We start from the raw sequence: 15,380 nt of genomic DNA on the forward strand, positions 1-15,380 counted from the left end.
TTGTGGACAGTTTGAGCTCAACAGACAGAGATTCTTTGTAGCGCAAACTGATCCACAGTGCAGCGCAACATACACCTCAACTTAACACTTCCGTCTTGGTCTACCCGTAAAAGTCAATAGACAGTTTTCCTTGCTCCATAACAGATAGACAGATGGCTCACGAGTACGAGTATAACGATACGAGCAACAAGATGATACAAAAAACTCTGTAAATTTAAATATAGATATTTACAAAGAAAAATTGCAACACACATTTGGAAATACGAAAACATATTTTCAACAATTAGTTTTATTTCTACAACTTCTAGAAAAATATATACTCAGGGTGATTGATCAAAAAACAAAAATTTATTTTAAAAATATGAAAAGAAACGAAAAATGTACACTGTAAAAACATAAAAATCGCATGTAAAATCGCACAGACTACTCTACACAGTCCTTGACTCCTGGCTATCAAAACAAGTTCAGACCACGTGACTTTCAAAGACATACTGCATCACATGACCGGGTAACCGGTCGTGCGATGTTTAATTTTGGCTTAAATCTCATGTACCATTAGTAATTCCTGCATATCTAGTATATCCGTGCTCCTCTGAAGAATTTCCTCCTAATTATTTAAAGTAGAAACAAAAAAACCTCAAAGCAATTTTTCGTGTTCCAAAAATATTGCTATGTGAAAAAGTTGGCATTCATAATAAGGAGCACTTTCGTCTGGAAAATGACAATACATGCACTTGGAAAGATCGTTAAAAGTCAAATTTTAATGTTAACACTTATGCCCTGAATTTGTGTACGTGTAATTCTCGCGCAAAGATTTGTTTGGGTACAAATTTTGGTTCTCAAAAAATCGGGTCGTTGGAGCGATATTCGTATAATTCCTTGCTAGGATCGCCATATGTTTAATTCCGTCTAAAATTAGCGCGGAACCCAATATCACAGAGTGAATGGTTTAATTGACTGCCGGGCAAGGCCAAAAACAAGCAGCTGCCGCGTTTTTCAAAATTTTTCTTTAAAGAGTATAATGTGGATTTCCTGCAAACCAGACCTTTGAAATATGGCCGGTAAACAATTTCATGTTAATGATCTTCGGACGAAAGTGACCTTAAATTTTGTAAAAATAGGGAGAGGGAGTTGCTTCTAATCATTTATCACACACTCTTCTCACGAAAGAATCTTTCGTTCGATACAACTTAAGTTATGCTGGTAAATTAGCAATTTCTTTTGAATGTTTATTTTTTTGGGTACCTCATCCACAATTTTGGCAGCTTAGCAGATCCATCATAACGTTTCCTTGGTTTCACCTAGTAAACTTGAACCTGATAACCTTATGACTCGGACCACCAAGCGAGGAAGTCAGATCACAAGCACGGGTGGTCGCGCCGTGCGTGCGGCACTCGGCCGGTCACGAGTGCCCAGGCATTCCGGTCCATCGGAACAGTTGTTTGGCCTACATCAAACTTCCTGCACACTTCCTATTCTGTGATTCAGCAAAATAGTGCCTTTAGATGACGTAACAACTATTGCACTTTGGGCCAGTGCTGCCGAAGAAATTGATTTTAAAGCTTAAGCTATCACAGGCTTTCCAATACCCAACGATGTTTTCAAGGTGAGAGATCAAAAATCGATTGAAGTGAGAGGTGAAGGATCTTTGGTGGCTAGAAGGTTTGGTTGTCACCTGCTTATTCAGAGGCGTAGCCAGCTGGGGGGGGGGGGGGGGCCTAAGGGGGTATTTACCCCCACTATTTTGTAAAGACTGCCCTTTTCCACTCAAGTGCCCTTTTTTCAACAGCGTTTATCCCCCCCCCTCCAATATTTGTAATATTTTTAAAGAGTGCCCTTTTTTTCAAGTGCCGTTTTTCGTAAAACAAGTGTTATGTTTTTAACAGCGGCCTTCCACCAGTGCTATCTTTGGAATTTCTGGCGGCTGTTGGCTATAGGGGGGGGGGGGGGGCGCTAAGGGTATTTACCTGCACTATTTTGTAAAGACTTCCCTTTCCCATTAAATTGCCCTTTTTTTCAACAGCGTTTACCCCCCCCATTATTTTTAAAGAGTGCCCTTTTTATCAAATGCCCCTTTTTTTTTGTAAAACAAGTGCCAATTTTTAACGAGGGCCTTTTTTGGAATTTCGCAATAGTGCCGCCCTGAAAAGCGCCATATTATGTTGTACGTTAGTGTGCACTGTTGTCCTGTTTGAACAGCGCCCCATTGGAAGATGGTACCGACATCCACACTTTTTAATTTTACGGCCTTCCGGAGAAAAAACCCTGTGTACATTCAGCACGAATGCGCGACTTCCCCCCCCCCCCATAAAAATGACCTTGCTACGCCTCTGTTATTGATGTGTGGATGAATGTTGACTGAATTGTATGCGCAATGATTTTGTAGTCTCGTTAAGAATCATCTACATATCATAAAGCTGGTGAATCGGGCAACAAAACCCTAACCGTTAACACTACATGCTCAGTTATTGTGTTCGAACCTAACACAAACTTGATGTCGTGCTCTGAAGAAACAACATTAGGGGTGCAGTTCTTGACAGTGAAAATCACTTACAAATCCTATTATACGGCATATAACGTACCAACACCAAACACGAAACTTCAATCATCAATACTGTCACACATTAGTTTGATTTTCGCGACAAAAACTTCAGTAATATTTGCTACACTAATAAAACTCTTGTTTTTCCCCCAAGGTATCGAGATGGAAGTTGTGCTGTGCGGACCAAATTCTACTTATACACGAGCCGAGATTTGGAAAAAAACAAATCATCATCATTGATTAAGCCGTTCTCCTATTAAAGGGCGCCCTCAACCTTACAGTGGCGTCGAGACTTGCTCGGTAGGCAAAACACCATTTCCCTGATGCTCCACCCCTTTCCCCCCGTCGTCGCATATATTTGCATTGACGTCGGACTCGATCAGCTTCCGCTGGCCATTGAGGGGGTTCCTTTTCCGCCACACATGCGCAGAGACGAACAAGATGGCGGCGACAAGGAAGAGGACCGCTATGATGTGCAGAGATATCGTAAAACTGCCGGTAAGGTCTTTACTAATTCCTGCAAATAAGAAATGGGAATGAAGCCTTATTACATGTGATATAGGTTTTCCAGGTTATTTTAAAAACGTTTACCATTCGAATTCAGTGTTTCTAATACTCAAATTCGTCCATCAACACCGATTTAGTGCACTTCCAATCTTTGATTTCGTCTATTGACGGACAATTTCAAATTCAGTCAAGCAAATTCAAACAATGAGGACACGTTTTCGTCCCGCATCTTATTTCGTCTCGTCTACGCTGAACCTTGTTATTCAGAAACCAAATTCGTCTAATTGATTCATAAGACGAATTCGATTCCTGAATGCTGCTATTCGGCAACATCTTAGACGAATTTGATCTGTAATGACGAATATTCTCGACCCGGTGATTAAAGAGTGATGACCAAATGACTAAATTGGTTGTGTTGGAAGATTCGTGAAATTTTTCTCGGACGACATTGAATGTTAGAATTTGTGAATTGGAATGAATTTTTTTTTAAAATAGCGGGCAAAACCTATATAAGGCATGCACTAATGTTTTGTGCAGTGACGGGCTGAGCTGAATCATGTTGGGAAATGGTCCAATCAGAATCTCTTCAATAAACTTTATAGTCTACGGGTTGCAAACTGAGAGTGCATGCGCTCTTTCATTTATACAAACTCGTCACGGCAACAAATTTGTCATGCTGCTTACCGATGGTGGACGCCAAGGCCCCAGCAATTCCGTACGAGAGCAAGAGAGATGTGTAAGATTCCAATGCACGATCCACGCCGAATGTATCGATAGTAGCTCCTAAGGCAATCGCATATATCATCCCTCTCGCGAAACCTAAAACTGAACAATTCAGAGAGGCTACGATCAAAAACATTGTTTTATAATGCATTAGAAAATAAGCGCCATGTTGGCATCTAACTAAGCCGTTATAAAACTTTTACACAACTGGTACTTTTCACACCTTCCGAACTAGTAGTGGCCCAAATTCGAGTCAAATTTCCCTGGTCGGCCAAATCCGACTCCTACCAAGATGGGTCTGCCAGTTCTATCTGATTATTCGCGTTTCCCAGATTTTTTTTTTGGCATTTTTTTAAAAGAAATATCATTACATAATTACAACTGGGCTGATCTTTTTCGTAATCTTTGAGAGAATTTATTGACACTTTACCACATAATTATGACAAAATTAACTTACAGGGGTACACTGTGTTTCAGATTATTTTGGTAGTATTATGTTCCACACAAGTCAACTTCCACAAGTGAATTCACATGTCGATCACAAGTAAAGGCCACAAGTATACAATTGAGGAACAATAACAAAGAAATGCCTTTGTCTTAGTTAAACTTGTCATAACATTTGGCTCGAGACTTGATGACTTGATAGACTTGTGTGGACTCGAGAGGACTTGATATACATTATAAAGAGCAGAAGCAGCCAAAAATCCACTCACTTATCACATAAATTGTGACCACAGCGAAAGTGGGTAGAACTACCAGTGCGTATGTTGCTACTGCGGCCATGACACACACCACTGCAAGGATGATGATGCGACCAATGGGGGCCTGGTTACCACAGATACAAACCAGTACACGGGAAGCTATCTCCATGCCAGACATTACGAGCAGGAGAACTGATGCCGTGGGCTCGGGAATACCCACCGTCTCAGCGAAGCTCACCTGTCGTGGGACAAGGACATGAAGGACAAACAGTTAGCACGTACGAGCGAGAAGTGTGGTCAACAATGGTTCGGCTGATCTTGACCGAACACAAGCTAGTCGGTTTACTATAGTTATAGTTACTAGTCTAGCCAACTTTGTCGCATTGCTAGTGGTCTCACGGTGAGTAAAAAAACAAACAAACCCAAAACCATTGTTTTAGTGAAGTTCTGCATGTAGCACTTTTAAAATCTAGGATATGAAAGCCCAATTCATAAGCTTTCGTTTAGTACAAGAATCATTCAAATCACTAATGTACATTTCAAGTTACGGAATTTTAAACACAACCACCGCTTAAAGGGGAAGGAACATACTGTAGACTGACAACGCGTAAACGATCTGAAGATCCACCTGTATTAAAACTAGGGGAGGACACGGATAGGCCTATACGTAAAATTAGCTGAATTAGAGGTACTAGGTAAATTGTAGATCATTGGGAGACATTGCCACGGGTGCAACCCAGAGAAGTGGGCAGACATGTTCGACGCGGATCGACAAATGAATTGTTTGTGACACACGCCAAACAATTTTGTTATGGTACGAGAAAATGCTCGCACTTGAGTACTTACAAAATGGATCACGTTGAAGAGCGCCCCCAACGAGGAGGCAATTACACCGGAGAAAAACAACCAATGACCGGGCAGACGAAGCAGCCTGACGTACCTCACCCAGAACGATGACTCTGCTCGCTTTAACCTCGTGGTGGCGTTGTTTCCATTAGCTGGCATTGTTTCGAGCTCAGTTAAGTCACTTTCAGTGTCTGAGACAGTAGTCGCGGATCTTGCACCATGTGCATCTGTGAAAGATGTTTCTGCTCCTACATCTTCGATAGGGTTACCAGTTTCTGTCAAACGATGATTTGCTACAGATGAGTTCATTCTGAGGTTGTCTGAAGAAGAGGTTAAACGCAGCCCCATTTCAATTTTGCTGCCAGAGTGAGGATTTGATTCCCTTTGGTCCAGCTCAGAGAAAGACTTGGAATGGTGGATGGCACACTCGTGTACTGCCTGATCCGAGTTGTCGGCAACATCGCCCTCTTGTGACGGGATCGGTTGATATGCTTTTTTACTACGAAGTCCTCTGGCTAACCCAGTGATTTGCACTGGCCGGGCGGCGCTGCCGTTAGCCAGGGGGTCTGCGTTGCTGCAGCCGGCCCCTCTCTCCGCTGAAACGGGCTTACAATCTACGTCTTCGTCTTCTGCGATGATTGGACTGGGCTGCCGTGAGAGGGCGGTACATACCATCCCGATCGCCAATGTAAGGCCAGACATGATGCGAAGACCGTTGCGCCAGCCCAGGTAATAGCACGCTCGTTCAAGGAAGCCACTTATAACGAGGAGACCTGCAATGTGAACATTGTTAACATTACTCGTAAATCAATTGGAGTGGCTAACAAACGGAACTATACTCTCTATAACACCCCGCGTTTGTCTAAGCAGATATCAAATTGTATTATCTCTGCTGGAAGCGCAGAGTATATTATTGTTTTAAAGCGAGATTAAAAGCCAGACAGCCTTGTTGCGACCTTTCAGGTTTATTTAAAAAAAAAAAGTCAAATTTGTTGAGAAATTTGCATTTTTTTCCAGTCAGAGAGCTGGTCATACAGCAAAACAACCAACTCGGTATAGTCCCAACAAATTTTCTGCGATGCACCACGATTTCGTGACCCCATACAGTAAGATTTAAATACTGACCGACAGGTTGGCCGGCAGAGGCCAGTGAAGTGGCCCTTATATTGTTGTCCCCTGGATAGTGGCTGGTGACGAGGTTGATGGTGGCTGTCAATATAAAGTTGCTGCCCGCACCAAACGCCAACCCGTAGGTAATGTACAAGATCCAGAGGTGGTTTGCAAACGAGGATGCCAACAAACCAGCGAAGGACAGCAGGAAGCCAACCAGGATCACGCGTTGGCAGCCAAACCTGACGTAGAGGACGCTCGGCAAAGGCGCTAGAAAGTTCATGACCGCCCATGCTGCAGAACCGACCCAACCTTATGGAGACAAAAATGTCATGATCTGATTACTCCGCTATCGCACATTAATAAATACCTTGAAGAGTTGATATCTTCTGATTGGTCGAGACTCGATCACGTGGGGGTGCATTAAAATGTGATACAAAGATCGGCTTCAAAAACAAGCGAATAAATAGCCCCTGATCGAACCAGCATTGATCCAGCATCATGTAAGCCAACGATTGGCCAAATATACAACAGTCTACAGTATAGCTTGTACAGTCAGTTGCCGTGTCACGCGTAGCTGTTCGCATTTCTCGTCCACACAAACTCGGACTGCAACAAGAGGCTAGCAAACGATGGCCGTAAATAAGGCTTCAGAAAATTCGCGATTTTCATGCTAAACCACAACCGATCAACACAAACAAAGCTGTTTTAGCCGGTAGTGAAAGACCTACTACATACATTTATCGAAGTATTTTGTTCTCAGAAAAAGGATTCGATGCATTTTGACATTATTTCACGGACAAATCTACTAAAAATAATACGTGATGAAACTCCTTTTTTTTTGTTGACAACGACGAAAGTCTCCCAAATGTTGAGGTAATCAAATTAAAGAAGGAACCTTCATCTACAAAAAATCTCGTGAACGTGATGTCGTAAATATTTTAAGACTTCAATGTACACCTGAAGTTTGCAACTACCTCCATTTCTTTTACAACGCGAAAGATGGTCGCCGTTGTGCAAGCAACGAGAAACGGTATGACCGTGTGAGCCCAATAAAGATGTACGCCCACTGATTGGTCGAGCTTCAGATGGCCCGCTTAATTTTCATAAGCATTCATTGCATGCAGTTCGAAGGCCAACGTACGTACATTACGTGAGGGTGCACTAAACTAATTCAAGCCCCCATTGAAAATAATGTAAAATGCTAAAGACCGCGTAGAAATTCTCACTTGAATTAGTGCACTGCACCCGTGAGCATTACAGCTTTAATACACGCAAATCGATGAAATCTCGCAAAAGTCTTCATCTTTCAACCGCGATTTGGACCGAAAAATATAAAAGTCTCCTGCACGTGTTTCACATGTAAATGAGGCGTACACTATCCTCTACCTCCTGAAACTTGCCATTTCTTTCGGTCTTTTTAAAGAATCGAATGTACACCTAAAAACAATTGGCCCTCGCCTCTGTTGCTATAAAGTATGATTATTATTTGACGCGCCGTAACAATTCAATTTGTCAAAAACAGATATATTTGGAACCAAAATAAAGCACACGATTTCAACTTTTCACTAACATCGTCGTCTTGGCCGATAGCGGTATATCCGAGTAGTTGTCGGTGTTTTTCTGTAGTCTCGAACGCAGTCTCGTAAAATCTGGCGTAGGCTTTTGGGCCATGCGTGCGTGACCCTGGGACAAGAAACTGAGGTCAAACAGGGCTCTGCGCGTGACACGACCACTAACTGCTGCTGTTACACCCATCCCTAACCAAATAGGACTAGAATAGGCTTTCAATAAACTAGTCATGCTTTACCATCTACAATTTTTTCCTCATAAAAACTAGACTCAGTTCAGTTCAGTTCAGTTCACATTTATTTATTTCCATTCTGCAAAGCACAATTGAATATACAAGAAATAACAATATAATTATAAGGAAATATACAATTGTGGCACATACATGGAGGCATATTCTGTAAGCAGAAGCTTGTATAGAGATGCCTTTAAATAATAACTAAATGAAGAAAGATTGATAAGATATGCGCACCTCGCCCCAAACTTGCCACCTACCGATGATAAAGATGAAGTTGGTCCTTTAGTTGCCATTCCCCGTATAACACTGCAACTAGAGCCACAGCGTTTGTATAGTTAGAACTATTTTATTGCTCAGTTAAGTTGTGAATATTTGTATGAACAGTAATTCATCCAATTCCAGTGGAATCATTTGTTTTAACTTAACAAAATATCATTCTTTTGGGTTTATAAATTTCAGTATACATTTTATTGACACTGATGACGTCATCAATTAAATGTCCAAACTTAATATTGATGTACTTCAGACAGGATTAAACGCTCATCACACAGTGAAAATAGCTTCTGAAAATATGGGAATTATAATGAATACATGTATTGAAGTATATGAATTAATAACACTTAAAATTCCAGTTCCGATTTTAATTTAAAGGAAAGAAAACTAATCATTTTCAAATTCTTTCAACGAAAACTTTCGGTCCGATGACGTCATGATTCTGAAACCTCGCAAAGAATATCTAGGGTTAACTTGGTAAAATTGTGACGAGTGCTTTCTCAATTCACATTTCAGCTATCTTTGACGCACCGCCAGAGGGCGTCCTTTCAAGTAATGACGTCATCATGCCAATTATTTGTGTTTGACATTCCTCACTGATTTCAAGTTATATTCAATTTTTATTGCGCTTCCGGTAATTAAGACCGAAAGTAAAGGTCAAACGACTAAGTGCCTGGGAATTCAAAACATTGCTCTAGACGCTGTCTAACCATCTAAAAAAAAAGAAAAAAAACCCGGTACTCCACTCACGTGAAAAATTACAGTTCAAAGTAATTTTTTAAGTGCTGACCTTCAATCGCTTGTAATTAACACCTGACGGTGTCATGATGACGTCACAAATGATTCACATCTTTGGACCAGGGTTTATGCTCATACCAGGTTTAATCAGCATCCCGTAAACCGTTTGGAAGAAATTTCCACATTTGAATTCACCTAATTGTGCCCTCCCGGTAGCCCCAGAAAATGCACTTGTTGATTATTTTGTTTAAGAGTTATAATTATAAATAGTGAAAGATGTTGGTCACTTTTCAACTAAAATCGCTTGTAATTTGATACCTGATGACATCATCATGACGTCAGTATTATACACAAGGATGACGTAAGTTCAAAGTTACAAATATATACCATAGACCATTTAGGAGAAATCCATTGGAGATTTATCGTCCATGAAAAAAAAATAAAGAAGTGACAATTCTAAAAAGTGATCAGGTTGTGCCCGCAGTAAATAATCCATAATAATAATTGCCCAACCCTGAGAAAATGTCATGCAAATTCTTTAAAGTGTGACCTCCTTGGTTAGAACATGCACAAAAAAATTATAATTCAACAAAACATTATTATTTTATTTTTTTTGTAAAGAGGGAATTTCCAATTAGGCGATCTGTTTACTGCTGGGCTAAACACACGGTATTTATTTTATGGATTATGGAGACCGTAAGCAGTAAGCACAGCAAAAACACGTTTTACCTCCGAGGAAAAGTTGCAGTGAGACGTAACAATAGAAATCAGCATGCTCACGCACAGCGTTAGCACACGCCATGCGATAGCATAATTTTCTGCTCAAGTAAGCACAATTTTGTCTGCTTTCTGCAGCGCTATGAAATTGGGCCCTATAGTAAACATACTGCTAACAATCCGAAATTTCAGAATAGCGTTGTCGATACAGGTAGCCTTGTATGCTTCATGCAAGCAGCTTTCTGCTTTCCCAATGACTTTGTGTTCCTTCCTCCATGGTCAGAAGTATGTAAACAAGCCCACCGGCTAGGAAAACAGGCTATGGAAAACCATACAAGTGCGGGGTCTGCCATGCACCGTCGAATGATGAAGCGCAATCTCCGAGGCACGGGGTAAGTTGTTTCGGAGACCCAAGTGACACGCTAAAATATATATACTGAGTCTGCCAGTATGTGTGGTGCACTGACTGCATGCTGAATTGACTAAGGTGTGATTTTTGTGAGATATTTGCCTTGACAGTCATGCCCAGATGTCAACACAGAAGTGCCACCATCTAACATCCGTTTTTACAGCTCCGTGGTTCTAGCAATGTTACCCCTCTGAAAAGTCAAATAACACTACAGGATTGATACTTATCTTTGATATGATATATTGGTATTTTTGAGATAGTCATCTGCCCGCACAATCACCCTGTGGAAACAGTCACTACTAGCACAATTTTACATAGCCACCATGAATACTAATGTGCAATATTTTATTCATTGACTTTCTAAAAATTAAATTCACGTACAAATATAACAATAATATTACTGATCCTCTGTCAATCTTGAACAGCAATTTAAATCAGGGGCTTTCATAAAACTGTAATAGCAAGGCACAAAACTGTCTGCGCCGTAATCATGACACTAATAATATACAACCCCAGGAAATATCTTGCATTGTAATGGTGTGCAGATCATTCACATTGTATACTCACACATGTTCATCGACATTATTATTACAAGCCGTGCCTTGTGCTGTGGTATGCTTACGGCAGCGTAATAGAAATTCTTATGTACACCAAGGCCTTCCCACATAATGAGTACAAGTGTAGGCCAATATAGCTACATCTAGCTACATAGTGGTGAATGCTGCCTCACCTGTTTCAATTGCAGAAGCGTGGAAATCCTTCTGAAGGTACACGTAAAGAATAACAAAGGAGCTGACGTTGCCGAGAGACAGGAAGAAGATGAAGAAAGATGCGATCACGGCCAGCGGACCAGGGCGAAGACAGCGTGCTAAGCGGCGAGGAGGTACCGCCATTTTTGCATCTGCATCATTCACAGCCTCACCAGCAACCTGCCAGGAGCACCCGCAACGTGCATCCATTTATTGAGTGCTGTGCTGGTACCGTTAGCTTTACTCATTAACGTTCGTCGGCCGTACATGTACATGGCAGGCAGCGCGCAAATCTATTCCTCGACAATGAAATGACCTTCCGAAAGGGCTAGTGGAAATCAATAGACGATGTTTGCTATCTGCCCCTTTCTACAGGACGACAGTCTGAGGTTATCACGACGGACTGCTGATGAAATTAAAAATTACTCCAGCGTTTCGCGGCTCAGTTGCGTCATGACGTCGACAGAGCAATTATACTCTTCTCTTCAATCTAAATAAAGTGTCCGTGATGTGTTACAAAAGGTGGGGTCATACAGGTGTTGTCGACTACAATAATTCGTGATTTGATTCTTGTGAGTCGGCAGTTAATTCTTTAATGGGAAGAACGTGCACTTGAGCTTTTTTGGATTATAACACTTCTTCACCACACATCAACATTGTGAAACACATTTAAAATGTTTAAATTTCCCTTTTTTTCCCAAGTTTGTTTTCTCTGCGGGATAACGAAAGGACGAAATAAAAAGTACGTTCATAGCTATACTATAATTCCAGGAATCTGTGTGTGTGTGTCTGTCTGTCTGTCTGTATTTCGATTATCTCCAGAACCGGGCACCGTATGAGTTTGAAAATCGATGGGTGTATTGATCGGGACAACAGAATGTGCTGTGCCAAGTTTGAAGTTGCTTGGAAGAGGGGTTCTTGAAAAAAAACTGCAAAAAAAACCACCATTTTCCGAGCCTCAACGTGGCAGATTACAGCCTAGAACACGCACAGTCTTTTTCAATTGTTTATTGAGCTAAAGCGAGCGCGCTCAATATGACGCAACAATGGAAAAAGGATGGGCACACGCATTGTAGGGCGATCACTGTCCAGAGTATTGGTGAATATATAGTTCGTCTTTCGAAATTCGAAGATGACAGCCAACATCTCCATACTAGTTGGTGTTGTGTGTTCGCAGATGGCTAATAAGTCCAATTCTAGCCAGGAAGCTACGGTCCAACACTGGACACACTAGGTTGGGGGTGGGGGTGGACACGTAGGGAAGCATCTAGCTGACGAGATTTTCGTTGCTGTCGTTTCAGCTCAGCCTCCCTGATGCGACGGGCTTCGAAGCTTGATGCACCTTCAAATTCTATTTCCCCACATTTTGCCACAGGCCGCCGATTTCCAATAACGCGATCTCAATCGGACCTATAGTTTCTAGAATTATCGATGCTAGAAACCTGTCTATATGAGTAACAGTTGGTTTATTGTTCATACTGCAGGTGTCATTACATACCTCAGAACAGGCATCACAGATGTACATGTAGATTCAACTTAAAAAATGAACAACTCAATGAAAATGAGAGAGAACAATAGAGAATAGCATGCACTGCGTATACCATGTTTCCGTAACTCGCATACGTGAGTAGCTGCACGGGCACGTTCAACCTGTGGAAACAACACAATTGAATCGTGTGCGTTGTTTGCATGAGAAGTTTGAAATTGCCCCCACAGAACAGGCCCATTTTTCGACGGGCCCTGCGCTAGTTATATTAATTTCAAGTTTCTTTTTGTATCTTAAAGGAAACATGCGATAGGATTTTCATGACTTAAATACATTTACAAAAGTTTATTGCCATGTTACTATGACTTTCTACCTCCTTTGTAATAGAAAAGGGGAGGAATTCCAACATTTTAGTGTTTATGCTAATGAAAATTTCCATATTCATGAGCCAAAGCGTGATGTCATTCAAGGAAGAACAGAAGTGCCTCCGTATGTACAAATATAATCAAACTTTTCTTCATTTTCTTGGAGTAGGTAAGAAAACTTATACTAAAAAAAATGCAATTTACGAAATACGATGCTAAAATAGGATTATGCTATATTAAGGATTAAGCTGCAGTAAGTGGCAAGATGGAACAGGTGACTAGCACCTCTACAGAGCCATCCTACCACAGGAAAACCAGATCCTTAAGCAATAAAGGGGCGGGGCGTGTGAGAGGAGAAGAGGGGGAAGAAAGGGGGGGGGGATTGGAAAAGGGGAGGGGGAACCCGGAATGCGATACTTGATCTAATTAAGTGTTAATCAAAATGTCAAGCGAAATTGGCCTTAGGCCTATAGGGACTCAGTTAGTATCACTTAGCTCATTATAACTAAAGGGAAAATTATAACAACTGGGCAAAATCTCCCAGAAGTTATAGAAAGGAAATATCAGAACATGTACACGTATAGTTCGCTAAATATTCGAGTTGTTTCCATCATTGTGAAAATTGGGCCTTTTATTTCATGTAATAAGTCCACAGTAAACTTGCATAGCCGTAGCCAAATCATACGCAAAAAAAACTGTTTGCAAACGAGTAAAAGGTCAATCTAATCATTTGGAATGTAAATACTAATTGGGATTTCCTAAATCAAATACCCCCGTGCTTTCCCAAAATCAGCATCAATGCATAAAAGTCACAATATTACATCAAAATAATCACAAAAAGATCTCGGAAAGAAAACAAATAGAATATAAAGAACGGCGATTAAAAAGTAGAAACGCTTGTGACAAAACACATATGATAAAATAATAACAAATGAAATATTACCGGCAATGGGGTAATAGGGAGACTTTCCCATAGCTTTGTGCAATTTCGACGGCAAAATGTTTCCTCTAAGGGGGGGGGGGGGGCTGCGCCAATAGGGAGACACCTAGCCCGTGTCTCCCTACTATCGAAATTTCTACGCTAACGTGTCTTCCTAATAGTACATTTGTAGGAATAACAGCAACACTAATGACATCTTATGGTCTATTATAAATAGGTTCCGGATTTCCAAGATTCAGATCCAATTTTAGTCAATTTACTCTTCACTGTTTAACATTTTTTGTAGGCCTCATGTATTCTAATGGAATACATAAAGTCTGAGGAAATGAATGAGAGTTGAGTGCATATCAATCTTGCTTGCATTCTAGTCCTGACATTTTCGGCTAGAATTCGGTACTATCTTTTAAAACTGGGGCCGATTTTACGAAATTCGTCTTATCTTGCGACGATTCTTAGGACTTAAGACGAGTCCCCGCTCTAAGATCGATACCGAAGACGCGTGCTAAGACCGATTTCACTAAACCCATCTTAAGCAGGACGCATCATCAAAACTACCAATGTGATGGCTGTTTCATGTTAGTTTTTACCGCTTGACGAAACAGTCGTTAAAAAGAAACGCGCAAAACCAACTTCCCGCGCGCGTGCATAGACTAGTTTGTTGTTGATGTCCGGTGTCCATGTCTGTTCGGTGTCGTTTTTGTTTGTAATTAGTCTAAAAGAAATTTTGGTGGATACCAGAAGTAGAGCTAGAAATACCTGTGTCACTTATTGCTTGATGTTGTATTTCTCGGCCTCCTTTATGTGTTCTTCTGATTTGTTTACTCAGAGTTCCCTTGGGCTGCTTTTGGAAATTTGGATAACAAAGATTTCCACTCTACTATCGGTATCCACCTTGGGGTCATCGCTATAAGCCATCGTGGGTTTCTAGATGGCCCTCACGCACACTCTAAAAAAGCATTAGTCAGATTTGACTAGAAACCAGTCAAATTTGACTAGCCATTCAGGGTCAGCTGGGTGCAACTGAAAATCAGTCAATCTGACTAGTTTTTTCCAGTCAGTATTATTGACTTTGAAAAAGTAGTTATGCAAATAACTGAAATTGGAGTCGAACCCAACTACGTTTCTAGTCATAGTATGGAACTTTGCATTTTTAACTAAATTCCTAGTCAATTTCCAATAACTGGGAAAATCAGTCAATATTTTGACTAAGTTGTTTTTAGAGTGCATAACATCCCAAATATCTTCAATTATTGTAACTGAATTTAAGTGGAATAAACCAAGCTTGAAACATGGAACTTGAAACTAGAACACCAAATTTCGCCTGAAAATTACTTTATATAAAACTTTAGGTGGTATGCATCATTAATTTGTGCATTACGTCGTTTGAAGCAACAAAAGTGCTCAAAATCTTAAGAAGGGTGTTGACAGCTAACCCAATGAAGTTTCAGCTCAGTGAATGCTATATTC

The 15,380-nt window shown here is 40.8% G+C and overlaps 1 protein-coding gene across 1 annotated transcript; it reads right to left on the bottom strand.

Annotated features, from left to right (window-relative positions):
* Positions 1-271: 271 nt before the first annotated feature.
* On the bottom strand, positions 272-11,370 carry LOC119728748. Its single transcript, XM_038201118.1, has 6 exons — positions 11,104-11,370; positions 6,445-6,741; positions 5,320-6,092; positions 4,486-4,711; positions 3,734-3,874; positions 272-3,059 (listed from the first exon to the last, which is right to left on the bottom strand). The coding sequence occupies exons 1-6, from the start codon at positions 11,330-11,332 to the stop codon at positions 2,818-2,820; spliced, it is 1,908 nt and encodes a 635-aa protein (XP_038057046.1). The 5' UTR covers positions 11,333-11,370; the 3' UTR covers positions 272-2,817.
* Between the last annotated feature and the right edge of the window lie 4,010 nt (positions 11,371-15,380).

This window comes from Patiria miniata, unplaced genomic scaffold, assembly GCF_015706575.1.
Source record: "Patiria miniata isolate m_02_andy unplaced genomic scaffold, ASM1570657v1 HiC_scaffold_20, whole genome shotgun sequence".
NCBI lineage: Eukaryota > Metazoa > Echinodermata > Asteroidea > Valvatida > Asterinidae > Patiria > Patiria miniata.

What these genes read in the sequence shown, in the direction of transcription:
- LOC119728748 (XM_038201118.1), bottom strand. Translation starts at nt 11,332, where the DNA reads ATGGATGCACGTTGCGGGTGCTCCTGGCAGGTTGCTGGTGAGGCTGTG. An exon ending in CGCTTCTGCAATTGAAACAG is followed by an intron (nt 6,742 to 11,103) that starts GTGAGGCAGCAT and finishes TGTCTCCATAAG; the next exon opens with GTTGGGTCGGTTCTGCAGCA. An exon ending in TCTTCAACGTGATCCATTTT is followed by an intron (nt 4,712 to 5,319) that starts GTAAGTACTCAA and finishes GTCCCACGACAG; the next exon opens with GTGAGCTTCGCTGAGACGGT.